The sequence below is a fragment of the Heliconius melpomene genome, chromosome 21 (assembly GCF_056956725.1).
Source record: "Heliconius melpomene rosina isolate 202511_hmr_F chromosome 21, ASM5695672v1, whole genome shotgun sequence".
NCBI lineage: Eukaryota > Metazoa > Arthropoda > Insecta > Lepidoptera > Nymphalidae > Heliconius > Heliconius melpomene.
The window spans coordinates 14,052,819-14,072,842 of NC_140409.1; the positions used below are offsets into that span (position 1 = coordinate 14,052,819).

The 20,024-nt window shown below is 34.8% G+C and overlaps 1 protein-coding gene across 1 annotated transcript in view; it reads left to right on the plus strand.

Moving 5' to 3' along the window:
• sls (sallimus) overlaps window positions 1-20,024 on the plus strand; it is a 111,135-nt gene that overhangs the window by 51,911 nt on the left and 39,200 nt on the right. The window contains exons 23-33 of the mRNA XM_085206653.1: window positions 325-1,233; window positions 1,674-1,723; window positions 1,809-1,894; window positions 1,993-2,213; window positions 5,458-5,532; window positions 5,630-5,734; window positions 5,819-6,822; window positions 6,928-6,988; window positions 7,065-7,100; window positions 8,007-13,787; window positions 15,640-19,483. Coding sequence (XP_085062779.1) covers window positions 325-1,233; window positions 1,674-1,723; window positions 1,809-1,894; window positions 1,993-2,213; window positions 5,458-5,532; window positions 5,630-5,734; window positions 5,819-6,822; window positions 6,928-6,988; window positions 7,065-7,100; window positions 8,007-13,787; window positions 15,640-19,483 — 12,172 coding nt within the window. The remainder of the gene's footprint in view (window positions 1-324; window positions 1,234-1,673; window positions 1,724-1,808; window positions 1,895-1,992; window positions 2,214-5,457; window positions 5,533-5,629; window positions 5,735-5,818; window positions 6,823-6,927; window positions 6,989-7,064; window positions 7,101-8,006; window positions 13,788-15,639; window positions 19,484-20,024) is intronic.

A 20,024-nucleotide genomic window follows, 5' to 3' on the forward strand; every position in this document is an offset into this window, starting at 1 on the left:
TTAGCTGAAGATACAAATTCATGTGAAATTTTAACATTAGCTGAAGATATAGGCATACTCAATGATTATATATGTAAATATTAAAACACATAAAACTGTGTAGTTTATGTTCAGTACTCACCAATTTAAGTCTATAATATTTTCTTAACTTTATTCTACTTAAATTGAACAACATTTACCATTTTCCAATTCCTATATTAATGATATATGTACGTATACTAATCAAGATTATCTTAATGTTTATTAATAAATGGCCATATACAGTATGTATATAATAAAATACTAACATAAAAGCATATACATTAACAAATACATGTTTTACAGAAGTTGGGCCTATAATAACTCAACCGATTAAAGCCATGACTGTATATGAAAATGATGATTTTGAACTTGAAGTTAGATTCTATCCTGAGGAGATCGACAAAGTGATGTGGTTCTGTAACAATCAACCTCTTGAAGGAGTTGATAGTTACCGTATAGTTACAACAAACGGAAAATCTATTTTAAAAGTTCCAAAAATACAGAAAAAGAAAATAGGCAAATATGAAGTAGTAGTAGAGAAAAATAATGTTGTATCAAAATCAGCAAGTACTGTAAAGTTAATTAAAGTTACCGATGACGATATTATTAAACCACCTGTTTTCATTAAATCGTTAGAACCAAAAGAGGTTTGTTATGGAGATATAGTCCTTTTGGAAACCGAAGTTGTATCAAATCCTTGTGCATCATTTCAATGGTTTATTGGTAATAAAGATGTTATTACTTATATAAAACAAAATAAAATACACAACATATATATTACAAATAAAGATAACATTTCATGTCTATGTATTGAAAATATTAAGAAGGAACAAGTGGAAGTGATAACATGTAGAGCGGAAAACTTCGGTGGCTCTGTTTCTTGTTCCGCTTCTATTATATTGAGAAACGATATCAAAGAATTAAATGGCATGGCCCCTGAGTTTGTTGTACCTCTAAAATCTGCCACGGTTATGGACGGTGATCAAATTCTATTAAGCTGTACAGTCGTAGGAGAACCATGGCCTAAAATTGATTGGTATCATGATAAAAAGCTTATTGAATGGGCCCGAGATATATCAGTTGGTCGCCAAGAATCAGGACTTTGTGAAATACGCATAAAAGAAGCATTTCCAGAAATGTCCGGCACTTACAGTTGTGTAGCCACAAACGAGTATGGTTCCAGTCACAGCCAATGTATTGTGACTGTTGAAGGTAGAAACAGTTATAGTGGTCTGAAAGCATGCGTTTTTCTAATAAACATAATAAAACTGCACGGTGAATGTCAGAATTGCACCAACACACTTTTACATTCTTCACATATATATCTGCCATGCATCTGTAGATATTGAAAGTTATATCAGGCTAATAACTTAGAATAGCGAAATGTTTGAAAGGCACTTTTCTTAAAAAAAATAAAATTATTTCATGGAAGCTTCTGATTTCAATATGTTTATTATTTTAAAGAAAACGCTTAACTCGCACATCAAACACTTACAGTATTCCAATTTATTCATATATAAAAAGATTATAATTTGCTCTAGCAAACTTTTTTTAATAAGTATTTTTAAATATTGTCAAATATATATCTTGAATATTAAATGTCCTACCTTTATTTTTATATCACAATTATACCTATATTTACTTTTTTCTAGCCTACGAATATGTTCCAAGTGTATCTGAAGATGATATATTAAGTGATGAGGTGACTATATTTGGCGTTCATATTTTGACATAATTGTATGAGATTATATTGTACTAACTCTTAATAAACAACCTATAAATTACAGAAGACAAATGACGTTGAAGAATTTGCCCCGAAGATTGTTAAAGCTTTACCAACTGTGGTTTCCATAACTGAAGGAGAGTTGACAAGGTTTGTTTTATCATTAATTCTCCTAAAAATAACACTCGTTAATTAATATAATTTTGAATATTGCTATGTGTATTTATGAAACACACTTTGAATAACAGATTAGAAGCAAGAGCAATAGGTATACCTAAGCCAGAAATAAGATGGTTAAAACAAGGTCTGGAGATATTGCAGTCTGAAGAGTATCAAATAGAAGAATTAGAAGATGGAACTTCTGTTCTTATTATACCTGAGGTGTATCAAGACGATACTGGTGAAATTACATTTGAAGCATTTAATCCGTTGGGCGTTACATCGACTATTGCAGCTTTATCGGTTGAAAGTAAGTCTTAAAATTAACACTATCGTTACGTAAGATGTTTAATTTATTTCAGAAGCTGTACAAATACAGCAGTAGAAAATTATATGGTAAATTAATTACTTTGAAAAATAGACATCTTACGAATAATACATGATAATACTATGTTAATAAACGTTGGTCCAAACAAAGCGCACAATGTTAATTGTAAATAAAACCTAAAGTTTCCAGAGAATTAAAATAGAATCTTAAAATAGAAATAGAAAAATTATGATAGAATGACTTATGACAATTATGGGGGAAATAAAATAGAGACCAAATGTTCCCCACGGCTCTAAAGGCATACCTCTATGCCTAGATGATCAATATTTTCAATAACTCTGGGACATAATTGAGGTTCAATGTCGATATTATCTCATGTTTTAGCTTTTGAATTGTTCTTGGCAAGTTGATGCCACTTGCCCCACAGCCATCGAAACAATGGCTCTTTTGGCCGTGTTATCTCACGTCGTGCTCAAGCTCATGTAATTTGACACCGTCGGACTCCTTTCTTTGGGGAACGAAAAGAAAATAGTGTACGTCAATAACACCAAAACAGTTCAAGAGCTAAAGTATGAGTTAATTCGGCACATTAACCACGTCGAACCTCAATTATATATCATTGAAAATATGGACCATATATTACTTTACAGATATTTGTCATAAGTCCTTCTGTCATAATAAAAAATATTACGATAATTCTGTGAAAACATTGTTAACATTGTCCAAGTAACATTAACTACATTGTGCGTTATATATATATATAGAATATAATACCTATAGAATAATTTACATATAATTTTTTTTTCAGATATATATTTTTCGGAAAAAATATCGTCATCTACCAAAAAACACCTATATTGATATATTACGAATACTTTGTTATTGCCTTTCCTCTAGTCCTCCCCTTTCAACAAATTGAAAGTGACACTGACATAAAAACTCTTGAAATATTTCAGTCCACATAGTGTTCTAACAAAAATATGGATTTGGTTAATTTGGTACTTTTTTACTATAAAAATGAAAAACATTTATACTCGTATCATTACTCTTAAACTGATATTCTACTCTTAAACTGAACTTACAAACACATACAAATAAGTGTAATTACAACAACACTTGTCATTTATAACTCAGTACACGCCACAGCAAAAAGAAATATAAATAAATAATACAATTTAAATCACCTTGGAAAAGGAGACAAATTTGCCTCGATTTAAACGATTTTGATTTGTTTGTTCTTAGAACTGTTATGTAATTATATCCCGAATTCAATTAAATAGTACTTCGTATCTTTTTCGGACTTAACTTGCATATGGTTAAAAAAATGCAAGTTAAGTCAGAAAAAAATACGAAATTAATATTTAATACCCCCAGAAATACATAATTAGCAAAGCTGAAATTTTGAGGATTATTAGTCTATATGTAGATATGTATATATGTAGATAAGACGGTATGCGTTCTTACTAACTTGAAAGTGGGGCTTTCTTACAGGCTGCGCCAACTAAAGGTACATAAAATCCTCGCTCACCTACGTTGAAGTAGAAACGCTCGTATTTAAATATGTTTTATTATTACTAGTAAATTATTACTAGTAAAGAGTCTAGACTCTTACGTGAACCTTTACTCCCGCCAGACTTCCAATGCAGCATTCCGCTTCTCCTTATGTAGTAGGTACTGACCTTGCCGAGGCCCCGAACGCAAGGCACCGACGTTGGAGCAATCGCGGCCAGGTCCCACGGCATGACTCCTGCTAAAGCAACACCTGCGAGCCTGCCGTTACCTGGGTAATAATAGCCACAACCTAGTGGTGTCTGCGACCCAATTATCACGTGTAAAGCCACCGACTCGCGGATAATGGCGACCAAGACGTCGCGTCGTCAGAAGTGGCAGATTTGTCAAGACCTCTTACTTTCAACTCTGCGCACTTCTTTGGCCTCGACACTTGCACTTCTTTTGAGTAAAGCCATGTTACCTACGGTTGTATTGTTGGCGCCAGCCGCATCCTTAAGGGCTTTTGTAAAAGTGCCTTTAAGGTTCCCCGACTTGCTTGCGAGCCGCTTAATTATCGTCAAGCTGTCAGAGACTTCACTCCGTAAGTCGTATACCAAAGACGCTGCCGATGGCCTCTCCAGCATCTCTACAGACACGTCCGACAAACTTGAGCTGGTCCTGAATCCCACTTTTAGTGCAATATCGGCAACCTGTTTTTCTGCCAGTGCCCTTGCTCTCTCGCGATTCGAGGCCTGCGCCGCGGCTAGACCAACATATTGACCAGAACTGATTGGCGAGACTGGGTGTCGCTTACCTGAGGCAACCTTCGCCTTGGGCTTCCGATGCTACCACCACCATAGTCGGAAGATCCATAATTCCCATGTGACTTTCGGGTTCTCTTTCTGTCTTCTCTACGACGCTCTACTATCAGCCTCAGATTCACCTTCTTCAGACGCCTACCAAAACCTACTACGGGAAAATGTAAAAAGGGACCGACCCCTGCAACCGTTACTTTTAACTGACAGGCACTTGACAGCCTTGTAAGGACAACTTTGGGTGTTTTAACACCAGTCCACTTGATGGCGGCATTGCTGCCACAATTTCGCCCGTCACGGGCTACTCAACTTCGCCCTTCTCGGGTTCCCTACAAACTCCGCTCTTCTCAAGCTTCACATAAACTCCGCTCATCTCGGGCCCTTCCCTCGCAACACGCCGATAATCGTGGCCCCCAAATATTTATGGGACTTGCGTGCCGTAGCATGGAGAGATTCTCTAGCCAAGCTGGTAGTTCGACGTTCTTGAGTACCGACATGTTGTTGTTTGCTGTTACACGGCTGGGCTTTTCTGTCGGAGTGTGCCCCTCTAGGCCGTGTCCATATACGATGGACGATGGATTAAAGGCACGACCATACCTGGTTTTGGTCCGCGCCGGGGAAATCTCAAGAGAGCGATTACTTTTCCCTTATCCGCCACCAGAGGGCCAAAGGGGCTGGTAATAATAAATATACATTTTTTACATAACTCTTAAAAACGTATTTAAAAACGAGCGTTTCTACTTCAACGTAGATGACTACCTTTAGTTGGCGCTACCTTTGAAAGTAAGTACGTATACCGTTTTAACTATTTATTACACTAATAATCCTCAAAATTTCAGTTTTACTAAAATGGCAGAGGTCCGGGGGCTCTGTGATCTTACACTACTATGTTTATTGCAATTATAAATTAAACTTTCAAGGTATCATGGGAACCAAGGAGTATAAAAAACCAGAATGGGTGACTCATATGGAACAACTGCAGGCTGCATTGAAAGGTAAGTCTTGAAGTGTCTTTTATAGTATATGTTATAAGCAAATAATGTAGATATATTTAATTGTAAAATTTTATTGTAATAAGTAATAATATTTTAGCAAGCCAGTCAGTACCTACTTTTGTGCAACATATAATTGGGGAGAGAATTCAAGAAGAAGAAACTGTTACCTTTGAAGCAGTTTTCAAGGGAAATCCTGCTCCAGGTACATAATAATGCAGAACAACACTAGAAGTATATAAAGGCATAATTGATCACTAAAATTCTAATTTATACTTTATTCTTCCAGAAATTACATGGTACAAGGACGATAAAGTAATAAAACCTGATGACACTGTTGTAGTGGAAACGAAAGAAGATAAAACTATTTGCAAAATACGTAAAGCCAAAAAAATGCATGAAGGCACATATAAATGTAAGGCTACTAGTGACATCGGTATAGCTATCACAAAAGCAACATTACAAGTGTTTGAAGCAGATCAAAAATTCGAAAAAAATCCATCGGAGAAAATAAAAGAAATGAAAAGAGAAGAATTCAAAGAGGACAAAATCGAAGAAGTTCTGGACGATATTGAAACTTCAGTCACAGAGACTGAAGTTAAACCAATTGAAACAGTAAAGATATTGAAAAAGAAACAAACAGTAAGAGAGAAAGCCACTATAAAAGTCAGTGAATCTGATTACGTGGAAACGACTGATATTGCTGTGCTGAAAAAATTAGGTAATAAAGAGCATGAAGAAGTGCCGGAAAATATAGAACCAATTCTTACACCAAACGAATATTTAGTTTCATCGCAACAAATAAGGGACGAAACGGTTCAGACGTTTGAGGAAACTTATAATAAAAAGAAGGGCATGTTGAAGACAGTTAAAGAGGATTCCAAAATGGTGGCCGAAATAAATGAATTACTCGAAGTTATCAATGCTAAAGAATTTGGTCCTGGAGAATCTCCGTTACGTGAACTGGCTAAAATCGGCTATATGTTACGTACTGGCATAACAACAGAGCAAATAGAAAGTTTATACGATTCTCAACATTTTCCCGCATTAAGGGTCCCACAGTCGCAATCGGCGTTAGTGAATTTAGTTGAAAGACAAGGGCACGGGGCACTGATAACTGAAGTACTTACCGAAGAGACTGCCCAAAACGAAGACGTGATTGCAGCTAAAGTTGGTTTCCGCGCCTTTATGAAAATGGTCGAACTAAAACACACTTCGGTCGAAGAAGTCATCGCTCACTTTTACCCCGAGGACTTCCAACCACGCTCCTGGGAAACAAAAGAAGCGCGTGAGGTAAATTATACGAGTTATATCATATGAAACGCTTATGTCAAAAGTGGTAATAGTTTTCAAATGTATATATTGTGTTTTTATTATATAAGTTAATTTATTCCTCAGGTCATAGTCGAATCAGCGGCTGAAGAAGTTGCGGAATCATTTATAACTCAAGTATTGAAAGGTAAGTAATTGTACGTTTACTATTATTATTATTATTTTACATAAATTATTTTTGACATCTCTATATTCTGTTACAGATAAAACTACTGTCATTTCACAAGTTATTAAAGAAGGTAAGTTCTATTGCAATTAACAATATATAAGCTTGCCCTGATTGCAATATTTAACTTACCATTACATGGTAAGTTAAATATCCTATAGGTAGTCAGTTCAGTTTAATTGTTACAAAAATCCGTTAATATTATATGTGCTAGTACATCTTAATAAGTAAGACTGTAAATACGGGTTTACATTGAATTTTATTTTCGCTTTATATGGTATAGGTATCTATGTCGTCGGATATTTAAGGATATATGTCAAAAAATTGTCATGTGATAGCTTTTATGTTTAAGCTTTTAATATAAGTTTTAAAAAGTATATGTATTGTAATAGTTTGGTGAGGTGGTGAATAAATCTTATAACAATAATATCGCGATTTGATGTAACCGTTTATTAATGCTTTAATCATTGATGTGAAATAACATTCCGATTGCCGATACAAAATACACGCTTCTTGAATATGTTAACAATATTAATAAGTAATATTGATTGATTACAGCTTAAGTATCTAGTATATGTATTTTAATGTATAGTAAGTAGTTATTAATACAATAGCATTAAGTAATAATTAATGCCACATACCTATGTATTAGTTGAGTTATGGCTCTATATAAAAATAGCATTAAGGTATGTACCTAATGTAATTTCGCACATAAAAAATACGCTTTTTGGATACGTTAACAAGTTAAATATTTATGTTAATATTATAACGCACAGGTGTGTAAGTATTAAATTTATATATTAATAATATATGTAAACATAGAATCAACTTTAACAGAACTTACTAAACACAATATTAATATGGTGCAGTTATATACATAAATAACTCATTAACTTACGCTTTACGCTATTTTACATTTCAATTATTACATCGTTATATTACTTGTGGACGCATTACTGACTGTACTGTGATTTCACAGATGTAAAAGAAAAAGAGAAATGCAAAAAGTACAAAAAACAAGTGGTAGGTTCTGAAGAAATGGTGGAAGTAGAAGAACAAATTGTTAAAAAATCTATGCATAAGTTATACCCGAAACAAAATGTTCAACAGTTAGATGAAGATGTAGCAAAAGTCCTAGAAAGTGAATCTATTCAATTTACATCGACTCTTGCTACAGACGTGTATGATACAATAAATGAGACAATTCCTTTAAGTGAAGTAGCTCATACAGTACCTGAGTACCAAAGACCAAATGTTGCGTCAGTGAGTTTTGATACTACATATCCGTTAATAAGTAATATTCAAGATACTCATGATAAAGAAGAGCTCCTCCAGGCAAAAGAAATACTAAATACTAGAACAGTTCAAGAAATCTTCTCTCAAATAGAACCACTGCAAATAACAGAAGTTGAAATAGGTAGTTCTGTTGGTGAATATCAGGACAAGCATATAAAAATAGATATCAAGGCTCTTGCTGGAGTAGTGCCTGCAGAAACTATAACAACCTCTGACACATTCGTTAATATGTCTGTTGCTGTCCTCGACAAACATTTTAAACATGAAGAACGTGCAAAATCATCGATAATTTTACAAGATGCTCTGAATGTCTCACATGAAATTATATCAGATAAAGAAATACCCATAAACGATTCACAAATCACGAGATCGTTTGCTGCTGTTTCTATTTCACCTTTATTGGGACTAAATGTTACGGAAATCAATGATGAAACTCGAGAACATGAATTTATTAATCAAAATCTTGAAAAAGCAGTTACTTCAAAACTGAACTTTAATTTATTAGAGTCAGTACAAGTGGGAGAGGTAATTGTGGAAGATAAATCAGGAAAATACTATCCAGAATTAATAGTTCCGACAGAAACGGCCAAAAAAGATATATTAGTATCTAATCAACTTGTGACAGAAATTCACAATGTGCAAGAGAAAGAAGGTTCACTTCGCGCGTTTAAAGTACCTTATTCCCAAGAAGCTAATGTTGATATAACATCTAAAGATAGCATTGTTATATCTACAAAAGATGTTCATGAAAGAGAAGGTCCTTTGATCATTCCGAATATTCCGACAGAATCAAAAATAGAAAATGATTTAATACTCCACGATAGCTTATGTAACTATTTGACTACATCTCACGTGAAGGAATCAGAACTGCTTCCTGAAATACTACCAGAGAAAAAAGCTGATGTTGGTTTCCAAGAACATCAACATAAGCTTAATACAGAAACAATTGTAAATGATTCGGAAAACAATTTCGTTGATAAACACCCTCTTCCCAGCACTAAGGCAAAAATCACTATATCAACATTAGATAAAACTGTCGTCGAAGAAATTCAAGTTCATGAAAGCGAGAAAGAGTTACTACAAAAAGATAATAAACAAATAGCAACTGCAAATGTAGATATAAAAGCTATTGAACCTATTATTACTATAGAAACCTTACAAATGTCTACCATGGTAGAATTGAAACCTTCGGAAGTAGTAGAAAATAAAGTAGCCACCGAAGCTGTTATTGAAGAAAACGCAAAAATTGTTTCATCACCGTTTATCCATGACCAAGAAATTCCACAAACTTATGAATCAACAATATCCGAGAATGTATCCATAACCTTAATTCCCAACATGCCAATTTTTGTGCTGGCAACAGAAACAGTAGATTCTGAAAAAAAATTAATAACAGAGGCTATTCCAAAATTACTAAAAACTCAACCAATTTCCACACATAACCTGATAACACCTATTGCTCAAGAAATAACTACAGCTGATCAAATTGGTATTTTACATCAATTACAACCAAAAACCGACACTGCTTGTGTGGAAAGGGATCTTCATGAAGAAATTACTATTATAGAGGCAACCGTACATGAACAATTACAAAAATTAAACGAAGAACCTATTACACAGGGTCATCCTAAAGCTTCATTTACACTGAATGACAGTTTAAATATAATTGAGACAATTTCAAACTCTACGGAGGATAATCTTGTTACTCAACATATACCATCCAATAAATTTGCTAAAATTGAAGTAGACGTTGATCACAAGCTTCCAATGATATCCGAAGTTAGTCTAGGAGATTCTGCAACAGCTTTAGATATATCAAAACCGAAAAGCCAAGAAGCTGGAATTGTACCAGATTCTCATCTACCTATACAAATATCTGAAAACAAAGCTTTAGATACACAATTAGTTCTTGATATTCCTGTAACCCCAGATCTCAAATCTATTTCACCTCAATTAGTCGCAGTAGAAGAAACAATAAAAATCTCTGAGACATTGCCACATGAAAAAGAAGACCTTTACGAAAAATCTGAATTACTTTTGGAAACTTGTAAAATTTCTAAGGACATTGTTTGTCGGCCTGTTGCAATATCTGCGCAATATGTTACAGATTCAAGCATAGGTTTGACTAGTGATAAGGTAAGTCTTACAGTGAAAAAAGCGAATATAGAAAACATTGCACATCAAGAAATAACAGTCACCACTACTGATTATAATGAAAAAGAAAGGTTACTTGTACTAATAAAACCAAAGTTGGCTGAAGCTTTATTAAATGTGAATGCTAATCAAGCTGTTATTGTAGAAAATGTTGAAACTGAGATAATTCCTTCTTTATTTAAAAAATATACTAAAGTAACTGAAATTGCGGCTACTCCACAAGCAATAATCGCAGATGCTATTATACAGCAAGAAACTATGGTACATTCTTCTGAAAAGGTTCTAGAAACTAAAGAAATTGTGGATAAAAAAGAAGCATCTGTCGTCATTGGTAGTCTCACAGCGCCTGAATATGATGAAAATATTATGGCCGAAAAAGAGGATAAGTTACTTTTGATTGATACACCAGAACAACAACAAGTAGTGGTCAAAATCCCTGAGTTTATAAGTCTCGAAACAACAGAGATATTACCACAGTGTGATCATTTGGATACATCTAATGAACCCGATGTAGCCAACAAAATAGCTTTATCCAAAATTGATGACATATATGGTAAAGCTGCCAATGTTGAAGAAGTACTTTATATAGAGTCTACTGCAGAACTAAAGGAAAATATTAAAAAAGAAATACCAAAAGTAAAATCGCTTGAACTTCAAAATTTACAACAAACAGAAATAATAGTGGCTGAAAGTGAAGGAGTTGTATTTGAAGAAAAAATATGCCATTCTTATGTTACTACAGACCTCGTAGAAGCTCAAGCTATTGTAGGAAATACTACAAATGTAGTTGATCAAGAAAAACAATTTGTCGGCAAACTACCTACGCCAAAGCACGATGTTTCAATTGAATTTATACCACTTAGTCAAATCGTGCTAACTGAAGTAATTACATCAGATAGGTCAGAATTTATTGAAAATATTGATAAAAAACCTGATATGAAAACTCTGAAGGAACATATTGAAGAAGAAAAATATATTGATATTACACAGATAATTCCCTCAGAGACTGAATCAAATATGCCGAATGTCCCAAAAAATAAATCACATTACTTACAAGCTAGACATGATACGCCATTACGATCCTCAATAGGTACGACAGAAGTAATACCACATGAACAAGAAGATGTTTTATCATCGACAGGCGATACGAAGCAACAAAAAGCTGATTTTAATATTATACTTTCTCATCATGTAGATATTTCAGAAGAAATAAGTGCAGAAAAGGAGAATCTTCTTAAATTCAATAATTTAGCTTTGAAATATACGCCTGATGTATCTCTGAACACGCACCAACATATAAATATTGAAGTTTGCCAAGTTTCGGAGTCGGAGGATAAACTTAGTAAGTTAGATTATGTAAGTAATGAAATAAAAGACTTCAGTTTAGATAGTGAAAAACCTTTATTGGTGAGTGAAGTAAACTCTGAAGAACAATCACAGGTTTTATTAATTCATAAGAAAATTAAAGAAGAAATGCCATCAATAATTGTTGAAATGGATGACCACAGGGATACAACAGAGGTCATACCATTTGAATACGGCAATATATTTGACAAAAGTGTATTTGATAAAACAGAACAGGTTTCCCCGAATATTGAATTATCTAAACATTTTTCTGTTTCTCTAATTGATTCTCATGAAAAAGAACATCCTTTTGAAATAAAATCGAGGGATCAGGCCAAAGTAATAGAGACATCATTTGAAACAAAACAAACTATAGAAGTACAAGAAATTATACCTACAGAAAAGGAGGCTTTGCTATTTAAAAATGGTGAGCGAAAAGAAGAGAAATCAATTTTACATTTAGACACTCAACAACACATCACTGTTATCGATGTTTATGCTAAAGAAAACGAAGGGAACCTAAAGCCAGATACTGCACCCTTAAGTAAAGAACAACAAACTGTTATTGACACTACTCATCATATTACAACAAGTGTGATCACAGCTATTGAAGACAACTTGATGCCTATTGTATGTAAAGAATCTAAATCTGAAACTGCTTTAAAAACCCATGTCTTAACAGAAGGTGTGAAAAAAGAAGCGCAGCAAATAATTGAAAGTGTTGAAATACTACATCCCATAAATGAACCACAGAAAGTAAGAGCCAAGGGGGACATGCTTAGCTTAACTGCAATTGAAAATACAGAAATTCTAATACAGGAAACTCCAGACGCCATTATTAAAGTTGTACCTGTAGAAGAAAAAGGTTTAGAGGCACAATCCATTGAAGCCGATGTTGTTCTGACAGAATTACCACAAATATTAGAAAGTACAAAACTAATATCTGCCGAATATTCTGCTATCGAAAACTCCCCTGAATATGAACTAGAACTTCAACAAAACTATTTCACAGAAGAAAATATTGTTCATGAAGACTCTGAGAAGTTATCTACCTTATTAGAAATTCCTAAGAGTGCGAAAAAACTTGTAATAGAGTTGAACGGCATTGAACAAACAGAAGTTGTTACTGAAGAAAAATCACAAATCTATACTAAATCTAATGTGATGGCTAATCAAAAAGCTGAACAAATTCCAATTACTTCTGAAGGAATTAACGCTTTAGAGCAAAAAATATTAGAAAATGTTAAAGATTTTACAAGAATTCTTCGACCAGAGTTCAGTAAGGCTTCTCTTGATTTGGATACACATACCAGCTTTACTGTCACTGAAAATCTTGGTGAAGAACAGATAGCGCATTTGCCGAAAGAACAAATGAAAAACCAAAATATCAGTCAAGCGATTTTACCATTAAAATCACTACAACAAACTGAAATAATCCCAAGTGAAAATACTGCAAACTTTGAAAAAATATTAACTACTGAAGAAAAACCCATCGTAACTAAACCAGTAAAATCTGAGGCAGTAAATCAAACTCAGTTAATGATTCATGAAAGCGAAGTAGAAACAAACTTTGAAAAAAAATTACATCAAGAAAATGCATCAATATCCTTAACACACTTGACATATTTACAATGTACCGAAAATATTTCTGAAACTCATTTAGGCGAACTGAAAACGCACGCAGCACAATTAGTGATTCCGGCTATTAAAACAAATAACATATCTCCATTAATCGTCACAGACAATGTCACTCTACAAAACGAAACAGATTTACATATTACTGAACCAATAAAACAAAAACCAAAATCTATTTTAAATGTATCTAATGAATTAGAAATAACTGATCAAATTCTTGAAGAACATGTAATACCCTACAAGAAAGAGAAACCACAACTGCTCGATGTTGAAATGATTACTACAGAAGACACAAATGTGGCGACATTGCAAGAAGAATTTCGAATTATCGGTGAGTGAAATGTTTTAAATTGTTTTCGAGTCTTTTCACTACGATTTCTTTTAATTTTACTACAATAAATTAGCAATACTTTTAAATGTATCTTGTACTCGGTATTATATGTATATTGTATATATACATATATAGATGAGGTATATTGTATTTTATTACAATTTACATCTTTTAATACAAAAAGAATATAACCCTCATGTCCCCAATTTCCATAACTTGAAAGCGCCTAATTTATAAATACAGTGACTTTAAATCTACTACATGAATCACAAAGATTTGACTTAGTTTAATTTTCTCATAAAAGAAGAATAATCAAATGTTTAAATTCGAATAGGTCTTAAAGTTCTTGGTTTTATTCAATCACATTAGACTACTTTAGGAGCGTAACTAAAGAACTGCAACTCTAACATTATAATTGTGTTTTTATGGATCGTCGATTTTTTTTCTGACTATACCTTATTATGTATATCTTTTTACCGATATATATCCAAATTTCACTTCTTGCCTCAGTCAGTGAGAACATATCCTTTGTATATATATATATGTATATCTATATCTATATAAAGGATATGTTCTCACTGACTGAGGCAAGACGTGAAATTTGGACAGATGTTTATTTTCATAATGTAGACATCCACTAAGAAGGGGTTTTGAAAAATTTTAAACACTAAAAAGATGAATTAGGGATATTGAAGTTTATATGGAAAGATCTTTAAATCGCCACCCATTTTAAGACTTAAAAATATTTCATTGAACACGTGTTTCGTGGTTTTTTGAATTAACCCCCCTAAACTGAAAATAATTTCATAAATAATTTGAAAATTTTTTCATTAATAATTTAATAAATATTTGTAGTTCAAGCGGGCAAAGCCGCTCAGGTCGGCTAGTCTATATAATACATATAAAAAAGGACATATTCCCACTAAATGAGGTAAGACGCACGCACAACCGTAACTGCTGATAATAGAAACGTGAAATTTGGGCAGATATTTACTTCCGTAATCTGGACAATCACTGAGAAGGGATTTTGTATAAAAAAATTCTGGATCGCCACCGCTTTTAAAAAAAAATCAGACTTTAATAAATATTTCTTTAAACATGTTTCGCGGTTTTTTAAAATTCACCTCCTAAACAGAAAATAATTTCTTAAACATATTTAATAAATATTCCTATAGTTAAAGCGTGCGAAGTCGCCCAGGTTGGCTAGTATTGAGATATAATAGCGGCCCCCACGCGGCTTCGCGTTCTTGAAGTATTTGAATATTTATTTAATATTATATAAGAGGCCGTCTAACGCTTAATAAATCATAATTTAAAACTTTGTGATTTTATTTGATTTTGCAGAAATTGTCATATTTAGTAGAAAAAACGTTATTTTATAACTATCTGGGCAGGCAAAAGACTAGACACAACGCAGACATGGTTTTTCCCACGTTTCGCTGTACCGATCGCGGATCCGTCTCGCGAGAGTTTCCGGATAAAATGTAGCACATGTGTCCACAACCCCCTCTATCTTTCAGTTAAGGTCGCGCCCGCGCCGAGCCCGGACACACAGAAAGACAGACAGTCAAAAATGTTAAAATTATTCGTTTGTATTTTAGTGTTGTCTAAACAACTACATGCACTTTAATAACGCGAAAAATTTAAATTCACAAATACACTTAATTTTTTTTATATATATAGATTAAGTCAATTCACTCAATATTTATTTTATTTATCCATGCTATCATATTCATAATATACAAATTGGATGGATAGATTACTTAGCCAATTACTTCACCTACACGGTGAAAAATATTTTAGATTTTATTATTCAGTTCTTGCAATTTTTCATTATAATCTTGAATTTCAGATAACTCAAATCAGCCGTATGCCTCCCCTAAATCCTCAGACATTGAAGAACTGGAAGAAATCGTAACTAAATTTGTTCAAGCGCCTGGGAGTAATCAACCCATACAAATCAAAACAAAAAGAACCATATTACGTAAAAAAAGAAAACATCAAGATAAGAATATAGACGGTGATGTCGTAATAGAAGAGAGAATAGACGATGATGTACAACAAATTACTAAACAAGATAAGCAACATGAGGTCAACATTGAAGAATATGATGGTGATGATTATGGTAATAGCAGGACAGATATTGAAAGAACCACTGTAGAATTACCAGATGAATATTTCGATATCCCAAAATTACCAACTCAAGTAATCATAGAGGAAATGATAGATGAAGAAATACAGAAACCACAGGAAAACACTCGAAAATCTAATGGAAATGTATTGATTGAAGAAGTTCCTGCGGATTTAAATGTTATAAAAACTGTGATAAAAAAAGATACTAAAGATGAAATAACTGAGATAACTACTATAGAAAAAGAGGGTGAAGAACCCATCACTAAAGTTTCTGTAATTATTGGCGAATATACGCCTCAGGTAGAGTCACAACCTGTTAAAATCATCGACCTTCCTGAGGAGACCGTTGCTGAAGAACTGAAGACAGCAGATGGTAAGCTAAAGCAAAAGAAAATCACTAAACGTATTATTAAAACAAAGGTGGGTAGGACCTGTGATATCGAAACTAAAGAAATTATCACTGAACAAGAAGACGGCAAAACACCTGTTGTCACAGTTCACACAACACAAGAATTAACTGACGACACTATCTTTCCACTCGACGAATTACACAAACCGGATAGGAAACAAATCGTAGAAGAAACGCAAGATGAGGTGAAAGTGACCAAAGTACGTACGCAAACTGATGAAACCAAGAAAGTTAAAACAACAAAGCGCGTCATTACTAAGAAGCAAGGTCCGGAGCAAGAAGTTACCGAGATAAATCCTGTGGAAAAAGAAGATGAAGAGCCCATAACAACTGTCTCTGTCAAAGACGAACACACGCCTAGGGAAGAATCACAAATCATTGAAATCGTCGAGCTTCCTGAAAAGACCATTGTTGAAAAAGTAGAGACATCAGATGGTAAGCCAAAGCACAAGAAAATTACTAAGCGTATTATTAAAAAGAAGGTAGGTCCCAAAATCGAAACAACAGAAATTACCACTGAACAAGAAGACGACAAAACCCCTGTTGTCTCAGTTCACACTACACAAGAAATAACTGACGACACTATCACTCCATTAGACGAATTACACAAACCGGATAGGGCACAAATCGTTGAAGAAACACCAGAGGAGGTGAAATTAACCGAAATACGTACGCAAACTGGTGAAACCAAGAAAGTCAAAACTACAAAGCGCGTCATTCGTAAGAAGCAAGGTCATAAGCATGAAGTAACAGAGATAACAACTGTAGAAAAAGAAGGTGAAGAGCCCATTACGACTGTCTCTGTCGTAGACGAAGATACACCTAGGGAAGAGTCACAACCTGTTGAAATCATCGAACTTCCTGAGGAGACCGTTGTTGAAGAATTGGAGACCTCAGATGGTAAGCCAAAACACAAGAAAATCACAAAGCGTATTATTAAAAAGAAGGTAGGTCCCAAAATCGACACTACAGAAATTACCACTGAACAAGAAGACGACAAAACCCTTGTTGTCTCAGTTCACACTACACAAGAAATAACTGACGACACTATCACTCCACTCGACGTAATATATAAACCGGATAGGGCAGAAATCGTTGAAGAAACACCAGAGGAGGTGAAAGTAACCGAAATATGTACGCAAACTGGTGAAACCAAGAAAGTCAAAACCACAAAGCACGTCATTCGTAAGAAGCAAGGTCCCAAGCAAGAAGTAACCGAGATAACAGATGTGGAAAAAGGTGAAGAGCCCATAACCACTGTCTCTGTCGTAGAAGAGCACACGCCAAAGAAAGAGTTACAACCCGTTGAAATCGTCGAGCTTCCTGCGGAAACCATTGTTGAGGAATTGGAAACATCAGATGGTAAGCCAAAACACAAGAAAATCACTAAGCGTATTATTAAAAAGAAGGTAGGTTCCAAAATCGAAACTACTGAAATTACCACTGAACAAGAAGACGACAAAACCCCTGTTGTCTCAGTTCACACTACACAAGAAATAACTGACGACACTATCACTCCACTCGACGAAATATATAAACCGGATAGGGCACAAATCGTTGAAGAAACACCTGAAGAGGTGAAAGTAACCGAAATACGTACGCAAACTGGTGAAACCAAGAAAGTCAAAACTACAAAGCGCATCATCCGAAAGAAGCAAGGTCCCAAGCAAGAAGTAACCGAAATAACAACTGTGGAAAAAGAAGGTGAAGAGCCCAGAATGACTGTCTCTGTCGTAGATGAACACACGCCCAGGGAAGAATCAGAACTCGTTGAAATCGTCGAGCTTCCTGAAAAGACCATTGTTGAAGAAGTAGTGACACCAGATGGTAAGCCAAAACACAAGAAAATCACTAAGCGTATTATTAAAAAGAAAGTAGGTCCAAAAATCGAAACTACAGAAATTACCACTGAACAAGAAGACGACAAAACACCTGTTACCTCAGTTCACACTACACAAGAAATAACTGACGACATTATCACTCCACTCGACGAATTACACAAACCGGATAGGGCACAAATCGTTGAAGAAACTCCAGAGGAGGTGAAAGTAACCGAAATACGTACACAAACTGGTGAAACCAAGACAGTCAAAACTACAAAGCGCGTCATCCATAAGAAGCAAGGTCTTAAGCAAGAAGTTACCGAGATAACAACTGTAGAAAAAGAAGGTGAAGAGCCCATTACGACTGTCTCTGTGGTAGACGAAGATACACCTAAGGAAGAGTCACAACCTATTGAAATCATCGAACTTCCTGAGGAGACCGTTGTTGAAGAATTGGAGACATCAGATGGTAAGCCAAAACACAAGAAAATCACTAAGCGTATTATTAAACAGAAGGTAGGTCCGAAAATCGAAACTACAGAAATTACCACTGAACAAGAAGACGACAAAGCACCTATTGTCTCAGTTCATACTACACAAGAAATAACTGATGACACTATAGCTCCACTCGACGAATTACACAAACCGGATAGGACACAAATCATAGAAGAAAAGCCAGAGGAGGTGAAATTAACCGAAATACGTACACAAACTGGTGAAACCAAGACAGTCAAAACTACAAAGCGCGTCATCCGTAAGAAGCAAGGTCTTAAACAAGAAGTTACCGAGATAACAACTGTAGAAAAAGAAGGTGAAGAGCCCATTACGACTGTCTCTGTCGTAGATGAAGATATACCTAAGGAAGAGTCACAACCTGTTGAAATCATCGAACTTCCTGAGGAGACCGTTGTTGAAGAATTGGAGACATCAGATGGTAAGCCAAAACACAAGAAAATCACTAAGCGTATTATTAAAAAGAAGGTAGGTCCGAAAATCGAAACTACAGAAATTACCACTGAACAAGAAGACGACAAAACACCTATTGTCTCAGTTCACACTACACAAGAAATAACTGATGACACTATCACTCCACTCGACGAATTACACAAACCGGATAGGGCACAAATCGTAGAAGAAAAGCCAGAGGAGGTGAAATTAACCGAAATACGTACACAAACTGGTGAAACCAAGACAGTCAAAACTACAAAGCGGGTCATCCGTAAGAAGCAAGGTCTTAAGCAAGAAGTTACCGAGATAACAACTGTAGAAAAAGAAGGTGAAGAGCCCATTACGACTGTCTCTGTCGTAGACGAAGATACACCTAGGGAAGAGTCACAACCTGTTAAAATCATCGAACTTCCGGAGGAGACCGTTTTTGAAGAATTGGAGACATCAGATGGTAAGCCAAAACACAAGAAAATCACTAAGCGTATTATTAAAAAGAAGGTAGGTCCGAAAATCGAAACTACAGAAATTGCCACTGAACAAGAAGACGACAAAACACCTATTGTCTCAGTTCACACCATACAAAAAATAAGTGACAACAATATCACTCCACTTGACGAATTACACAAACCAGATAGGGCACAAATCGTTGAAGAAACTCCAGAGGAGGTGAAAGTAACCGAAATACGTACACAAACTGGTGAAACCAAGAAAGTCAAAACAACAAAGCGCGTCATCCGTACGAAGCAAGGTCCTAAGCAAGAAGTTACCGAGATAACAACTGTAGAAAAAGAAGGTGAAGAGCCCATTACGACTGTCTCTGTGGTAGACGAAGATACACCTAAGGAAGAGTCACAACCTGTTGAAATCATCGAACTTCCTGAGGAGACCGTTGTTGAAGAATTGCAGACATCAGATGGTAAGCCA